Genomic DNA, 15,788 nt, shown 5'->3' with positions numbered 1-15,788 from the left:
TATATATAATGTAGTCTGTTATATACACACGTTATGTTATATACACATATTATATATATACAATATATACATATACATATGTGTACGTATACTATACATATGTATGTACATACGTATACTATACATATGTACATACATATGTATAGTATACATATGTATAGTATACATATGTATGTATATATATGTATATAATATATACATATATATGTAGACTACATTATATATAGACTACATTATATATATATAATGTAGTCTGTTTGCATTCATATTATTTGGTTATTTATTTAATTTTGTTATTTATTTATTTAATTTTGTGCCAGATAGTGTTTGTAGAACGCTGTGGTAAAACTGGTAAAACTATTGCCTAGGGTACCTTCCTTCATAGAGGATTATTCGTTTCTACCAGGTACCTGAAGGCATTAACATTGTGGTTGCTTTCTCAAGCCATCACCCTCCTGAGTCACTGAGATAGTTTGAAACTGAGCTCTAGTTCCTGTATAGGTCTCTGTTTTACCCATATTCCTTGATTATAGCCCTTCCATTGTATCTAAACATGACGAATGTTTAGGACTCCCCTATTGACAGACCCTGGATACTAATCTCTATCTTCTCAGCCCTAAGATAAGGTCTGTCAGTCTCTAAGCCAAATGCTAGTATCAGTACAATATGAATAGTAAAAATTGGCTGAGCCTTTCAGTATGTTCAAATAATAGTAGTTGTAATATTTTCTTGTTTTATTCATCTAAAATATTCTACCAGTAAGTTTGATATCCCATACAGATTTGGTAGAGAATTTATAACATAACCACATGACAATTTCATTGGATCTGGCACATATCAAAAATGAGTCACAGGGGTACCTGGGTGGCCCAGTGGGTTAAGCCTCTGCCTTTGGCTCAGGTCGTGATCCCAGGGTCCTGGGATGGAGCCCCACATCAGGCTCTCTGCTCAGCAGGGAGCCTGTTTCCCCCACCCCCCACCCTCTCTGCCTGCCTCTCTACCTACCTGTGATCTCTGTCTGTCAAATAAATAAATAAATAAATCTTTTAAAAAGAAAGTGAGTTACAGAGTGGTCCTACTTATTCCTAGCTCATGCCAGACTCTTTGCCCTTGGCAACTTCTCAAACTATTTTCTTTTGAACTATCACACATAATTATGTCCTTTAACCTAAAAGCAACATACCTGTGTTACTGAGTTCCTACTCTCTGTTAACTCTAGACTAGATTACTTCCCACTACACCTGATATTCTGTTTCCCAACATTACAGTTTTTTTTTTAAGATTTTATTTATTTATTTGACAGACAGAGATCACAAGTAGGCAGAGAGGCAGGCAGAGAGAGAGGAGGAAGCAGGCTCCCCGCTGAGCAGAGAGCCCGATGCGGGGCTCGATCCCTGGACCCTGGGATCATGACCTGAGCCGAAGGCAGAGGCTTCAACCCACTGAGCCACCCAGGCGCCCCTACAGTTTTTAAGCTCAGAATTATATAAAACATTCATCATAATAGCTTCCATAGTACTTGAAAATTTGTAGATACTTTATAATATTTTCAGTGGCCTTGCATAGAAGGGAAAGGAAGAAGAGACCTAGGGAAGGGCTTGAAAGCATAAAGCAGAATGGATGAACAATACAACTCTTCTTAAGACAAAAGCAACTTGGTGGAGTTGTGACAGAAAGTTGAACTTGGCGATGCGCTGTGGCGGAAATAACCAGGGTGAAGTCTTTGCTTGTACAAAGGCAAATTGAAAAATGATTAAGTAGGGCATGATTACATTTCTGCATATTTGTCTTTGAGTTAGTTTATATATACTTTTGATTCTTCCTATCTGTACAGAAAGTAATATGGAAGCAGTATATGCATTCATTTCAGTAAAGATGGAAGTGACATTAATCATAGATTAAATGATCCCAATTGTGCTTCCCAGTACCTGGTTTTTGTAAGATCCTTTACTCTATCCTAAATTCCCCCCATTTTCTTTTCTTCTTTTTTTTTTTTTTGGTCTTGTAATGTATTTTTTACAGAATTATTTTTTTAATGCCTAACATACGCTAAGGGTTGATTTCATACTGAGTGAAACAGTCTTATCTTTACATTGGCATTCCATGACTGGGTGGTACTTTAATAATCATGTTTTTAGTTGAACTACTCAGATGAATTTCAGTAAGACAGAGTTTTTATATATCTAATAACCCCCTCAACTTTTATTAGTTCTCTTAAATTTCTATTTATTTTTTGCCCCTTTTTCATATTACCCAGAATTTGAGAATCTCTTAAGTCATTCACTTCTTGTATGCCTTATGTATTTTAGGATTTACTTTTTATAACTACATTGGACATTTTGTTTGTTTTTGAACAGTAAAACAGTATGAATTTATTTTCTTATCTTTCAGACATGCAGACCAGATGTCAGAGCAAGAAGTTATCACCAAAAAATGTCACTTTTGAGAGAGAATTGACTCAATTGGAAATTTATAAAAAATACAGCCTTGAATATTTATGTTTTAGGGGTGATTGGGAAAGCAAAGATCAGTCTGAAACACAACAGGAAAATCAGGAAGAATGTTTAAAGCAGGTTATACTCACCAATGAAAAAACATCCACTTTTAACCATAACACAGCTTTTAATGTACATCACAAACAGAATACAGGAAAGAAACTGAATGAATTTAAAGAATGTGGGAAAGCCTTTCCTTCTGACTCAGACTGTACTCAACATCAAGTAATTCAAACTAAGGAGAAATTTTGTGAAGGTAAGGAATATGAGAAAACATTTCTTTCTGACTCAGAACTTACTCAATATCAGACAGTTCATGCTGCTAAGAAAACATATGAATGTAAAGAATGTGGGAAGGCATTTAGTTTGCGTTCAAGTCTTACTGGTCATAGGAGGATTCATACTGGTGAAAAACCTTTTAAGTGTAAGGAATGTGGGAAGGCCTTTAGATTTCATTCTCAACTTAGTGTCCATAAGCGTATTCATACCGGCGAGAAGTCTTATGAATGTAGGGAATGTGGGAAGGCCTTTAGTTGTGGCTCAGACCTTACACGACATCAGAGAATTCATACTGGTGAAAAACCCTATGAATGTAATGAATGTAGGAAGGCCTTTAGTCAGCGATCACATCTTACTAAACATCAGAGAATTCACACTGGTGAAAAGCCTTATGAATGTAAGGAGTGTGGAAAAGCTTTTACTCGTGGCTCACACCTGACTCAACATCAGAGAACTCATACTAGTGAGAAATCTCATGAATGTAAGGAATGTGGAAAAGCCTTTATTCGTGGTTCAAATCTTGCTCAACATCAGAATGTTCATGTAGGCAGGAAACCCTATGAATGTGAGAAATGTGGAAAAGCCTATATCTGGAGTTCACACCTTGCTCGACATCAACGAATTCATACTGGTAGGAAACCTTATGAATGTAAGCAATGTGGGAAGACATTTATCTGGGCCTCATATCTTGCTCAACATGAGAAAATTCATAATGAGAGGAAACTCTATGAATGTAAGGAATGTAGAAAGACCTTCCTTCATGGCTCAGAGTTTAATCGACATCAAAAAATTCATACTGGTGAGAGAAACTATGAATGTAAGGAATGCGGAAAGACCTTTTTTCGTGGCTCAGAACTTAATCGACATCAGAAAATCCATACTGGAAAGAGACCATATGAATGTGAAGAATGTGGAAAAGCCTTTCTCTGGGGTTCACAACTTACTCGACATCAGAGAATACATACTGGTGAGGAACCTTATGTATGTAAAGAATGTGGGAAATCTTTTATCTGGGGTTCGCAACTTACAAGGCATAAGAAAATTCATACTGACACAGAAGCCTATGAATGTAAGGAAAGTAAACAGATCTTTGGTCACCATCCATATTTTACTGAACAGAAAATTCACAATGATGATAAACTCTATCAATGGAAAGACTATGGGAACACCTTTAGTCAGGACTCAGACTTTGCTCAACACCAGGATATTTACACTTTTGAGAAATCCTATGAATATAAAAATTTTGAGACATCATTTTCTCCAAGCTCTCACTTTATTTCACTCTTATAAAATCTTATGATATAAAAATATAAGAAAGTCTTTATTCGTGACTCATTACTTGATGTCCAATAATTGCTTCTTTAGAGAAACCCCACAAGTGTAAGTAATACTGAAAAACTCTGTCAGAGTACACAACACACTCAACAGCAGAGAATTCATAATGCAATCTGTATTAATACAGGAAAGCATTTACTGAATGGTTTTCCATTTGGAATATCAGAGTAAAACCCTATGAATAAGATGACACTGTGAATCTCTTCTGAATCATTTTTAAAACATTCTCCACATCATTGATATTATTCTGCATAGAATTTAAATCTAACTCACATAGGACAACCTTCCATCACTATTTAAATCTTGTTACACTTCCACAAAATTATACCAAAGGTGAATTTCTGTTATGTAATTAATCTTGGAAAGCCTTGACTATGTCATTCAACTTCTTTGGTATCCTTAGTTCCAACACATCTTATCTGTATTTTTTGGAAAGTAACTCAAATCTGTGTCTGTTTGCTTATTTATTTGATTATAAGGGTTAAATGAGCCTGACTACTTAAATGACATCATGACCATCATTAATTTTAGTAAGACCATTTCTATGAGAAAGACCTTGATAGTATAATGAATATAAACAAATATGCCAATAAGATACATGTCTTATGGAACGGTAGGATAATTCTGAAGAAAAACCAGTAAAATAGAATGAAGGGAAGAAAGCTTTGAATCAGTATTCGTTTGCTGCACCAAAAAATCCATACTATAAAGAAAGCCTTATTGTTTTAATAAAAGTGGGTTTGTCGAATGTTCAGCAATGTTTTTTGTTTTATTTTTAAAGGCATTTGGGGGATGCCTGGGTGGCTCAGTCAGTTAAGCTGCTGCCTTCGGCTCAGGTCATAATCCCAGGGTCCTGGGATCAAGTCCCGCATCGGGCTCCTTGCTCAGCAGGGAGCCTGCTTCCCCCTCTCTCTCTGCCTGCCTCTCTGCCTGCTTGTGCACTTTCTATCTCTCGGACAAACAAATAAATATTTATAAAAAAAAATAAAGGCATCTGGAAGTGATCTGTCTCTAACAAATTTCTAAAGCCAAATGTCCTATTCATTTTATCACCACAATTAAGATTTAGAAATTAGAAAATGGCCAAATGAATTCCGACCTCTTGGAAATGGATTACTACATATATAAATAATTATCAAAGTAATAAGCAAATCAAAAGTGAAATTACAGGCTATTTAGTTGTGAATGATAATGAATCTCATATATCAAATCCTATGAACATGATCATGGCAGTTCTCAATGGCAATTACTTTGTGTATATAACTAAAACAATTAAGGGCGGTTTACTCTTTGTCACCACTATATCTCCGGCACTTACAACAGTGCCTGTCATGTTGTGGAGTCCAAATATTTGTCAAATAATGATTACTGAGGTAAACAAGCTAGTGCCCCAATGGGCATTTGAATTAATGGAAAGTTTTGATGAAAATAAAGCAAAAATCATAGAATAAAGAACAACAAAAAGTAGGGTGTTTTTTTAAAAAATTTTAAGTTAAAATGCTTCTTCGAAGAGAACTATTATTACTAGGCTTTGGCAATGCCTTCACATTATGATAAGAAAGGAGAATTCTGATATATGTTTTAGAGGATATTTTTCATGGTCATATAAATATATATAAACCTTATGAGACCCAACTTTTAAATAGAGTATGGTTTGTTTTCTAGGAAAACACTTTAAATGATTAAATTTTAAGAGTAACTGAAAGGGGCCAAAAAAAACAACGTAATTGGAAAAAATAATCTTTAATAATCTTCAAGAATCATGTAGGAACATTGTACAGATAATTGTACAGGCTACCCCCTGAAAGACAGAAAATCCTTTGGAAAAATTCTGAGCAGATGCTAAAAGATGAACAATATTCTGATAATAAAATTAGATGTGGAGTAGCCCTTGAAAAACAAATCCCAAAATAATTTCACTCGTGAACATACATAGAAAAAACCCAACACAGTAGTCATATGATATTTACCAAGAATGTTTAAACTCTGATATGGATGGGTGATAATTCTGTAGTTTACACAAAACTGAAAGGTAGCAATGATGAAGATGTACCTTTATCAGTTCAGTACTTAATTTATTCTAAGAGTATCTTCTTGGTACCTTTTAGTATTACATAAGTTAAAGAATGTTGAGCTTATATACATGTATTTAGCACATTTATAATTCAGTTCTTTAACAGTAACTAAATAGTATTAGGGAACAGTAATTCCCTCCAAAATTATTTTCTTCTGTGGAATTTCTCAACTCACATGGTAAAAATGAAAATTTTTTGTTAAATTACTTTATAATAAACCAGCCATTTTCATTCATGCTGACTATTTTTTTAAGGTGATGAATACATTGAGAAAAATAACTTTTTGGACATCCATATACAGTAAATGTGGGGCTTTCCTTTTTCCTTTCACCTTAACTTCTGTGTTGAGTTTAGTATCTGTGTGCATATCTGGTACTCCTGTCTCCATTGTGAATTCCTGGATCTCCCTGAATGCCGCAGGTACATGTTTCTTGAACCCCTTTCCATTGGTATGTTTGTGAATTTTGATAGTGTCTTCTCTAGTCTACATTAGAGATGACAGAACATTCCTTAGTTTTTCCCTAACCACCTTTCTTTGCAGTAACCATTCTGCTAGAATCATTTTGGGAAAGAATTTTTAATAATTACTATTTGCACAGTTGGATAAAATTTATGGGAAAGAAAATTAAATAGATTTATCCCTGGCAGTGTAACATGAGATGAACTCCCAACAAATCAAGATATCTAAATGTAAAAAATATTTTTTAAAAAATAAACTTTATTAGCACTATATGGGTAAATTCCTTTATAGCCCCAGAATGGAGTTATCAACAATTATGACTCAAAAATCCAGGAGAGGGGCACCTGGGTGGCTCAGTCATTAAGTGTCTGCCTTCATCTCAGGTCATGATCCCAGGGTTCTGGGATCAAGCCCTGCATCAGGCTCCCTGATCAGCAGGAAGCCTGCATCTCCCTCTCCCAATTCCCCTGCTTGTTTTCCCTCTCTTGCTGTCTCTCTCTATGTGTCAAATGAACAAAGCTTTCTTTTTTAAAATAAATCCAGGAAAAATAAAGAAGGAAAAAGTAATTTTATAGGACTAAATGTTAAAGGAGAATGACAAAATGGAGATATTTGCAACTATATCACAGACTAATATTCCTAAAGACTCTAAAAAGTGAGATAAGAATGCAAGTTAACACACACTGAGATACCACTTCATCCCAATCAGATGGGCAAAAATTTAAAAAGTGTATTAATATACTCCTTTGGCAAGACTGGAAAAACAAGGACTCTCAAATTGCTGGTGAAAATGGGAAAAAGTACAATTCATATAGGAGGGAATCAAGTAATGTCCACGTGTAGTCTCATGCATTTATCATAAGACCAGCACCCTTGCTTCTATCCCAAATATACACTTGTAAAATTACAAAATGTGGTATACACAAAGGAATTTTTTAAAAACACTATTTGTGGGGTGCCTGGATGGCTCAGTGGATTAAGCCTCTGCCTTCGGCTCAGGTCATGATCCCAGGGTCCTGGGATCGTGCCCCACATCAGGATCCCTGCTCAGCTTGCTTCTGCCTCCTCTCTGCCTACTTCTGCCTACTTGTGATTTCTCTCTCTGTCAAATAAATAAATTTTTTTAAAATCTTTATAAAATAAAAAAAAAAACACTTTGTAAATGCAGCAAACTGGAAACAACCCAGATGACCAGCAACAGACTGGCTGAATTAATTATATGAATATACAGTGGGATATTGTGTACCTCTGTTCTAGGGAGTGATCTTCAGGATATGTTAAATGAAAAATAGGTAAGTTCAAAATTATATGTATATTATGCTAATATTTTTGAAAGAAGAGAGGAATACAGTATATGCCTGTACTTTCAACAAGAAATCTCAAGATGAAACAACAGTTAGGAGAGGGCAAGGATGAAAGATAGTTATCTTTGGTTATACCTTGATTTCTATTTTGACTTCAGACCCATGTAGATATTTTATTTTAAAAATTAAGTCAGGGGCAGTTGGCTCAGTTGGGTTAAATGTCCCACTCTTGATGTCAGCTCAGGTCAAGATCTCAGGGTTATGGGATCATGCTCCCCACACTCAGTGGGGAGTCTGCTAGAGATTCTCTCTCTGCCCTTACCACCCACCCCCCACTCATCCACTCTCCCTCTCTAAAATAAAATCTTTTTTAAAAAATGAAGTCAAAGAGAAATAGAAAACCTATATATCAAAAACAAAGAATTTGATTCCACATCATGTTATAGCCTTTCCTAGTCTTGTTAATAGTAATATTGGTATTTTAGGTGAGTCCAAAATTAATTACATAACTTAATTTCATGAGGAATTTTTTTTCAAAAGAAAAACATAAAGAAGTAAAATAACCTTAATTTTTCATTTGAATTGGAAGTATGTATTTCTTACCTCTGTCTGCCAAAGGACTCAAGCTTTCATGACACAGAAACAGTGAGCTCCCCAACTATCCAGACTGTAGTTTTCTATTAAAAAAAAAAAAAAAAAGAAGCAAGGGCTCCTTGAAGAAATGACGTAAGATAGGTCAAGGGTAGGAAATGTATATATGGTTATTATAAAACATCTTATTGTGCCTAAAAGCAATAAAGCTATCAAAGACCATAGGATCATCAACCAAAAGGAATTGACCAAAAACAGGATAATTTAAGCATCAAAAACTATTGCACTGGATTGAAACCATGATTGTAGGTAAACCTTCCTAAATTCAAAATGAAAAAATGTGATAGATCCCTTTATGGGGTTTGCCAGAGTAGTAGTTCATTCTGAACTTTCAATAAGATACAGAGCCAAGCATTTATCATGATTATTCTGTACAGGTTATAATCAAATAGAGGAAATTTTATTATAAAATAATTAGCTAATATATTCAGAAAGAATATATTAAAGACTTAGAAAGTTAAATTTGGCATCCTTTAATAAAATAATGGATTTAGCAACAATCCATAATAAATGGGTGACTGGGAATTTCAAAAGGTAACAATCAGGTTGACAACACCTTAACTAGTTGGCCAATCTTAGCAAAAATAAATTAGAACAATATGGTATTAATATGCCTCCTAATATGATGCCATAGAAAGTAGAAAGTACTACTTAAGATATATTTCCCAACATTGAACCTGAATTACTTTAGCCTCTTGATCTAATTGCCAGTTGATAGGAAATAAAATGAATTTAAAAACCCTTTAAGTGGTATAGTGAAGATCACAATTGGCCAAATCAGAATGTGGAAAATTCTACAGGACAAATAACTAAATTTCTTCAATAAATTAGTGTGATTGTAAGGAAGGAAAGAAATGAAGAATTTCCATAGTTCAAACGTAACAACCAGATTCTAAGTGTGGAACGTTCTTGGGTCCAGCCTTGAACAGATAACTGAATAGATATTTTAAGGAAGTCATGAAAAATTGAACATGGATTGGGTATTAGATATTAAGTAATTTTGTTCATGTGGTTGGATGTGTTAAAGAGAGTGCAGTTATTTCAAATGGAGATCTTTATTTGCCAGACATATTAAAGGGTTTGTGAGTGAAATGATGTGATTTGCATTTAGATACTCCAGAAAAAATTAGGGGATGTAGTAAAGGAAGAAAAAGAAGGAGGGGGAGGGGAGGGGGGGAGGGGGAGGGGAGGAGGGGGGAGGAGGAGGGGGGAGGTGAGGGGGGGGGGGAGGGGAGGGGGAGAAGGAGAGGAAGGGCAGCGAAGTATGAATAGTTGTCTATACTCTTTTCTTTTAGTGCATGTTTTAAATTGTTCATAATTAAAAAAAAAAAAACTTTTTAAATAACTACCCTCTCCCAAAAGGGAATATGCATAGTCATTGCAGCGGTGATTCCTCTTCTCTAGTCATAGTTCCTCTCTAGTTTAAACTACAATATATATTTTATCCTTAATCACCATCAAAAGACCTTATATAAATCAGGATCAAGAAAGAGGGAAAGGGAGGAAATATGCACACACACACACATACACACACACACTCATACACACAATCAGGGAAGAAAGAATGTAGAGCTACTGTAGTTCTTTTTACAAGTCTTGAGACTGTAATCAGTATTTAATACTTCCTTCAGATATTTATTTCATGTTTTCTTCCTTAAAAGCATCTCAGATTGTATTCCCTCTCTGTTCAACATTTTGTTATGAAAATTTCAAACATACAGAAAAGCTGACAAATATTACAGTAAATTCTGTATGCCCACTACCTAAATCTACCACTAACATTCTACTGTACTTTCATCTGGGAGCTCTCTTTGGGTTGATTAAAAACCTCCATTCCTGAAGGATCTGAGCTTTTATTCATCCCCTCTCTTTGTGGAGTTGCTATTGTAATCATAAATTTTTGTTAGTGGGTAGCAAATCTGTGGATATCATTCCTTGACACATTTCCTTTTCTCTTTGTCAGTAGCCTGAAGGGCCCCCAATGTCAAAAAGGGCAGGTTCAGTCATAAGGTCATGTCTTGAAAGAATAAATATCACCAACCAGTTAATGATGAATGATTCAACATGTGTGGTCATATATTGTCCTATGGTTAGCCATGCAGTCTCTCCTAGGATCCAGCAGCAAGGCAGAAGCTGTTTAATAAGGTAAAAGTAGGCACGTGGAAGAGGTTTGTGTTTCAAAATTGTAGGATTCTTCTCTTGGTTCTCCTATTAAGGAGAGAAAGAAAAATTTTAAATGGACATTTACAATAGCATTAAAAACTGATAGAAATAAACAGAACAAAAGATGTTTGGGGTGCCTGGCTGGCTCAGTGGGTTAAGCAACTGCCTTCGGCTCAGGTCATGATCCCAGGGTCCTGAGATCGAGCCCCACATTGGGGTCCTTCCTCAGTTGGGAGCCTACTGTTCCTCCTGCTTGTGCTTGCTCTCTATCTCTGTCTCTCCCTCTCTGTGTGTCAAATAAATAAATAAAATCTTTTTTAAAAAAGGTGTTTAAAACCTTTATACAGAAAACTATAAAAGCATATTGAGGGAAAATTAGAGACTTGGATAAAGTTAGCTGTATACCTCAATGTGTGGAAGAATCAATATTGTAGAGTTGCTAGTTATCAAACTAGAGATCAAGCAAACTCAATAAAAAAATCACAACAGAAAATTTTTTAAACAGCCAGCTGATTTAAAAGTTTATATGGAAATACAAAGTGTCATGAACAAGCAAGACACTTGAATAAGAACAATTTGGGAGGACATTCAATATACACTAAAACATAAGTATATAGATAATAATACAATATGGTATCATATATATGGATAAATAGACCAGTGAAACCAAACATGATCTGAGAAATAGATCCATGCTTATAGGGGCACTTGAGATATTGAGGCAGAAATGCAGAGCTCTGGGGAATGAACACCTCTTCAATAAATTGTTCTAGAACAACTGAGTATCCATTTAAGAATGCAATTGGGCAACTAGGAAATAATACAATAAAAATGTGTTCCAGATGGATTGATGGCTTTACAACAAAAGACAAAAATAACATTTTTAGAAAACAGCTAAGACTATTTCATAAGAGAAAGTATTTTAAATATAACTATAAAGGAATAGTGTTCTCTATTTGCATTAAGTTCATTAATTCTGTTAATCAACAGTCAACTTTTTTTTTTAAGATTTTATTTATTTGACAGAATCAACAGTCAACTTTAAAAGAGTGAACAGTTGATTGCCACTGGCCAAGATGGAGAAATTGGCCAAATAACTAAAAAGTTATACATGAAACCATGGTTTTCAAAACACAGAACATCTTGAAGTGTCCAATTCCAGTGAAGGACAGTGATACCCGAGGATCATGAGGTTAGCACTATGATTGCCCAGATTATGAATGGGAGGGGTAACCAGGCAGAGCCCAGTTGTTTCCTCTTGTTGATGATGGGATGATGAGGCCAATGTGGTCTGAGTTTACAGGACAGAACACCAAAGATGTCCTGAGATCAGCAGAAGATTTCCCTTAAGTTCAGCTAAATACTAATCAATACATTTATGTGAGGAAACTACCTGAAGCCAGGGGATATCACCACCTGAAAGAATTGGAGGGAACAATTCTCAGAACTCACAGAGGTCCTGATGTAATTCCTGCTCCCAACAGTCAAAGTGGACAACCTGACTTCACATGATGAAGTAGAGTACTCAGAGGATTTTACCTTAATAGGGGAAAATTTGCCACAGACTAACCACTACTCTGATCCCACTTAACAAAGGTTACAAGAAAACTCCAAAAGAATAAAACTTTCCAGGGTGCCTGGGTGGCTCAGTGGGTTAAGCTGCTGCCTTCGGCTCAGGTCATGATCTCAGGGTCCTGGGATCAAGTCCCGCATCGGGCTCTCTCCTTGGCAGGGAGCCTGCTTCCGTCTCTCTCTCTCCGCCTGCCTCTCTGCCTACTTGTGATCTCTCTCTGTCAAATAAATAAATAAAATCTTAAAAAGAAGAATAAAACTTTCCAAATAACAGTATTCCAAACAAAGATCAAGAATATTTTTAGGAATAGAAAAATATGCAGCACCTAATGGCAAAGTTTATATCTGGCATCTAGGAAATAAGTATTGGGCATCTAACATCCATTAATGAGAAGACATCCCCTAAGAAAAAGAGAAGGGGATTTCCTCAACCAATAAAGAGTATCTGAAAATTCTACAGCTAGCATCATACTTAATGCTGAAAGACCTAAGATCAGGAGAAAGAAAAAGATGTCTTGTCTTCCACTAAGTATTGTACTGGAGGCTCTAGCCAGGGCAATAAAGAGGGGGAAAGGATGGAGGGGATATCCAGATTGGAAAGGAAGACCTAAAACTATCTTTATTAACAAATGAATGTCTATGGCATCTACAAATAAGCTACTAGTACTAATAAGTGAGTTTAGTGAGGTTATTGGGTACAGATTAATATACATAAATCAAATTTTCTTTTTGCTAGCAATGAACAATCTGAAACTTCAATTTCAAAAGAAACCAAGTGCCAGTTACGACACCACAAAGAGTGTGAAACACTGAATGATAAACTTGGAAAAAGAAGTATACCAGAAAAGCTAAAAAGCACTGCCAAGAGAACTTAAAGAAGACCTAAATAAACAGAGATACACCATGTTTAGAGATTGGAATAGTCAATATTGTTATGATGTCAGTTCTTTCCAAATTGACATGTAGATTTGACAAAGTACCAACTAGAATATCAAGAAGCATTTTGTTTTGTTTTATGGAAACTGATTCATAGATATGCAAAGGATCTAGAAAAGCAAAACAACCTTGAAAAAGAACAAAATTGAAGGACATGGACTATCTAAGTTGAAGACATATTATGAAGTTAAAGTAATCAAGACTGTGTATTATGCCATCAAGGTGGACAAATAGGTCAATGGAACAGAATACAGTCCAGAAATAGACACATACATATGTGGACGACTGACTTGTGACAAAGCAAAAAGGCAATTTCATGGGTTAAAGATAGTCTTTTCAACAAATAGTGCTGGGATGAATTAGGCATGCATATGCAAAAAAATAACTTTGATTTATATGCCACACCATATAAAAAATAAGTAAAATGTAAAGCCTAAAACCACAAAACTTAACATTGGGTTAGGCAGAACTTTTTTTTTTTAATGTTCTACTGAAAGTGTGATCCTTAAAGAACAAGTTGATAATAATTCATGAAAATTGAAAACTCTTCAATAGAAACCATTAAAATGAAAAGATTAGTCACCAACTGGGGGACATAGTTTCCAATCATATCTGATAAAGGATTTGAACATAAAAAATTTTTAACTTAATAATAAAACAAATACCCCGATTTTTAAATGAGCAAAAGATTTGAACAGATATATAACTAAAGAACATATGCAGATATCAAATAAGCACATGAAAAGATATTCAACATCATGTCATTACAGAAATGCAAATTACAGCAAAATAAGCTAATAGCATACACCTATGAGTATAGTTAGCATTTAAAAAGCTGACTATAGAGGCGCCTGGGTGGTTCAGTGGGTTAAAGCCTCTGCCTTCAGCTCATGTCATGATCCCAGGGTTTTGGGATAGAGCCCCGCATCGGGCTCTCTGCTCAGCGAGGAGCCTGCTTCCCTTCCTCTCTCTCTGCCGGCCTCTCTGCCTACGTGTGATCTCTGTCAAATAAATAAATAAAATCTTAAAAAAAAAATAAAAAGCTGACTATACCACATGTTGGCAAGAGTGAGGAGGAGCTGGATCTCATACACTGCCAGTGGGAATTTAAATGGTAAAACAGCTTTGGAAAATATATATACATACATATACACACACACACACACACACACACACACACACACATATATATTTAAAATTAATTTAAAATTTAATTTAAATAAAATTTAATTTTTATTTTTTAAACAATAAATGTTTGGTAGAATTAACCTGTAAAGCCATCTGATCCTGGACTTTTGTTTGTTGGGAGTTTTTTTTTGGTTACTGATTCCATTTATTTGCTGGTTATCAGTCTGTTCAAGTTTTCTATTTCTTCCTGTTTTAGTTTTGGTAGTTTATGTGTTTCTAGGAGTTTATCCATTTCTTCCAAGTTGTCCTATTTGTTGACTTATAGTTTTTCATAATAGTCTCTTGTAACTGTATTTCTGTGGGGTTTTTTTTTTTGTTGTTGTTGTTATTTCTCCTCTCTCATTTATGATTTTATTTATTAGGCCCTTTCTGTTTTTGGTAAGTCTAATTAGGGGGTTATCAATTTTATTAATTTTTTCAGAGTCATCTTCTGGTTTTATCCATTTGTTCTTTTTTGTTTCAATATCATTTATTTCTGCTCTAATCTTTATTATTTCCCTTCTGCTGACTTTAGGCTTTGTTGGTTCTTCTTTTTCTAGCTCTTTTTGGTATAAAGTGGGGTAATTTATTTGAGATTTCTTTTCTTACTTCTTGAGGTAGGCCTGTATTACTACATAGGCTTCCTTTTTTTTTTTTCCAGCATAACAGAATTCATTATGCACCACACCCAGTACTCCATGCAATACGAGCCCTCCATAATACGCACCACCTGGTTCCCCCAACCTCCCACCCACCGCCCCTTCAAAACCCTCAGATTGTTTTTCAGAGTCCATAGTCTCTCATGGTTCATCTCCCCTTCCAATTTCCCTCAACTCCCTTCTCCTCTCCATCTCCCTATGTCCTCCATGTTATTTGTTATGCTCCACAAATAAGTGAAACCATATAATTGACTCTCTCTGCTTGAATTATTTCACTGAGCATCATCTCTTCCAGTCCCGTCCATGTTGCTACAAAAGTTGGGTATTCATCCTTTCTGGTGGAGGCATGATACTCCATAGTGTATATGGACCACATCTTCCTTACCCAAGATGTCTGTTGAAGGACATCTTGGTTCTTTCCACAGTTTGGCGACCGTGGCCATTGCTGCTATAAACATTGGGGTACAGATGGCCCTTCTTTTCACTACATCTGTATCTTTGGGGTAAATACCCAGTAGTGCAATTCATAGGCTTCCTTCTTAAGACCACTTTCGTTGCATCCCAAAGGTTTGGGGCCACTGTGTTTTCATTTTCATTTATTTCCATGTATTTTTTATTTCTTCTTTGATTTCCTGGTTGACCCATTCATTGTTTGGTAGCATGTTCTTTAACTTCCATGTATTTGTGGTCTT

At 35.4% G+C, this 15,788-nt stretch overlaps 2 protein-coding genes across 2 annotated transcripts in view; one reads left to right on the top strand and one right to left on the bottom strand.

Moving 5' to 3' along the window:
* Positions 1 to 4,857, top strand: part of LOC111161453 (zinc finger protein 527) — a 511,863-nt gene extending 507,006 nt beyond the window's left edge. The window contains exon 11 of the mRNA XM_022525113.1: positions 2,823 to 4,857. Coding sequence (XP_022380821.1) covers positions 2,823 to 4,064 — 1,242 coding nt within the window. The 3' untranslated portion in view covers positions 4,065 to 4,857. The remainder of the gene's footprint in view (positions 1 to 2,822) is intronic.
* LOC111161451 overlaps positions 1 to 15,788 on the bottom strand; it is a 678,116-nt gene that overhangs the window by 121,354 nt on the left and 540,974 nt on the right.

Source organism: Enhydra lutris, unplaced genomic scaffold (genome assembly GCF_002288905.1).
Source record: "Enhydra lutris kenyoni isolate GAN:26980312 unplaced genomic scaffold, ASM228890v2 scaffoldscaffold85, whole genome shotgun sequence".
Classification (NCBI taxonomy): Eukaryota; Metazoa; Chordata; class Mammalia; order Carnivora; family Mustelidae; genus Enhydra; species Enhydra lutris.
The sequence above is the reverse complement of the archived record's forward strand: the minus strand, read 5'-3'. Positions and strand labels throughout refer to the sequence as shown.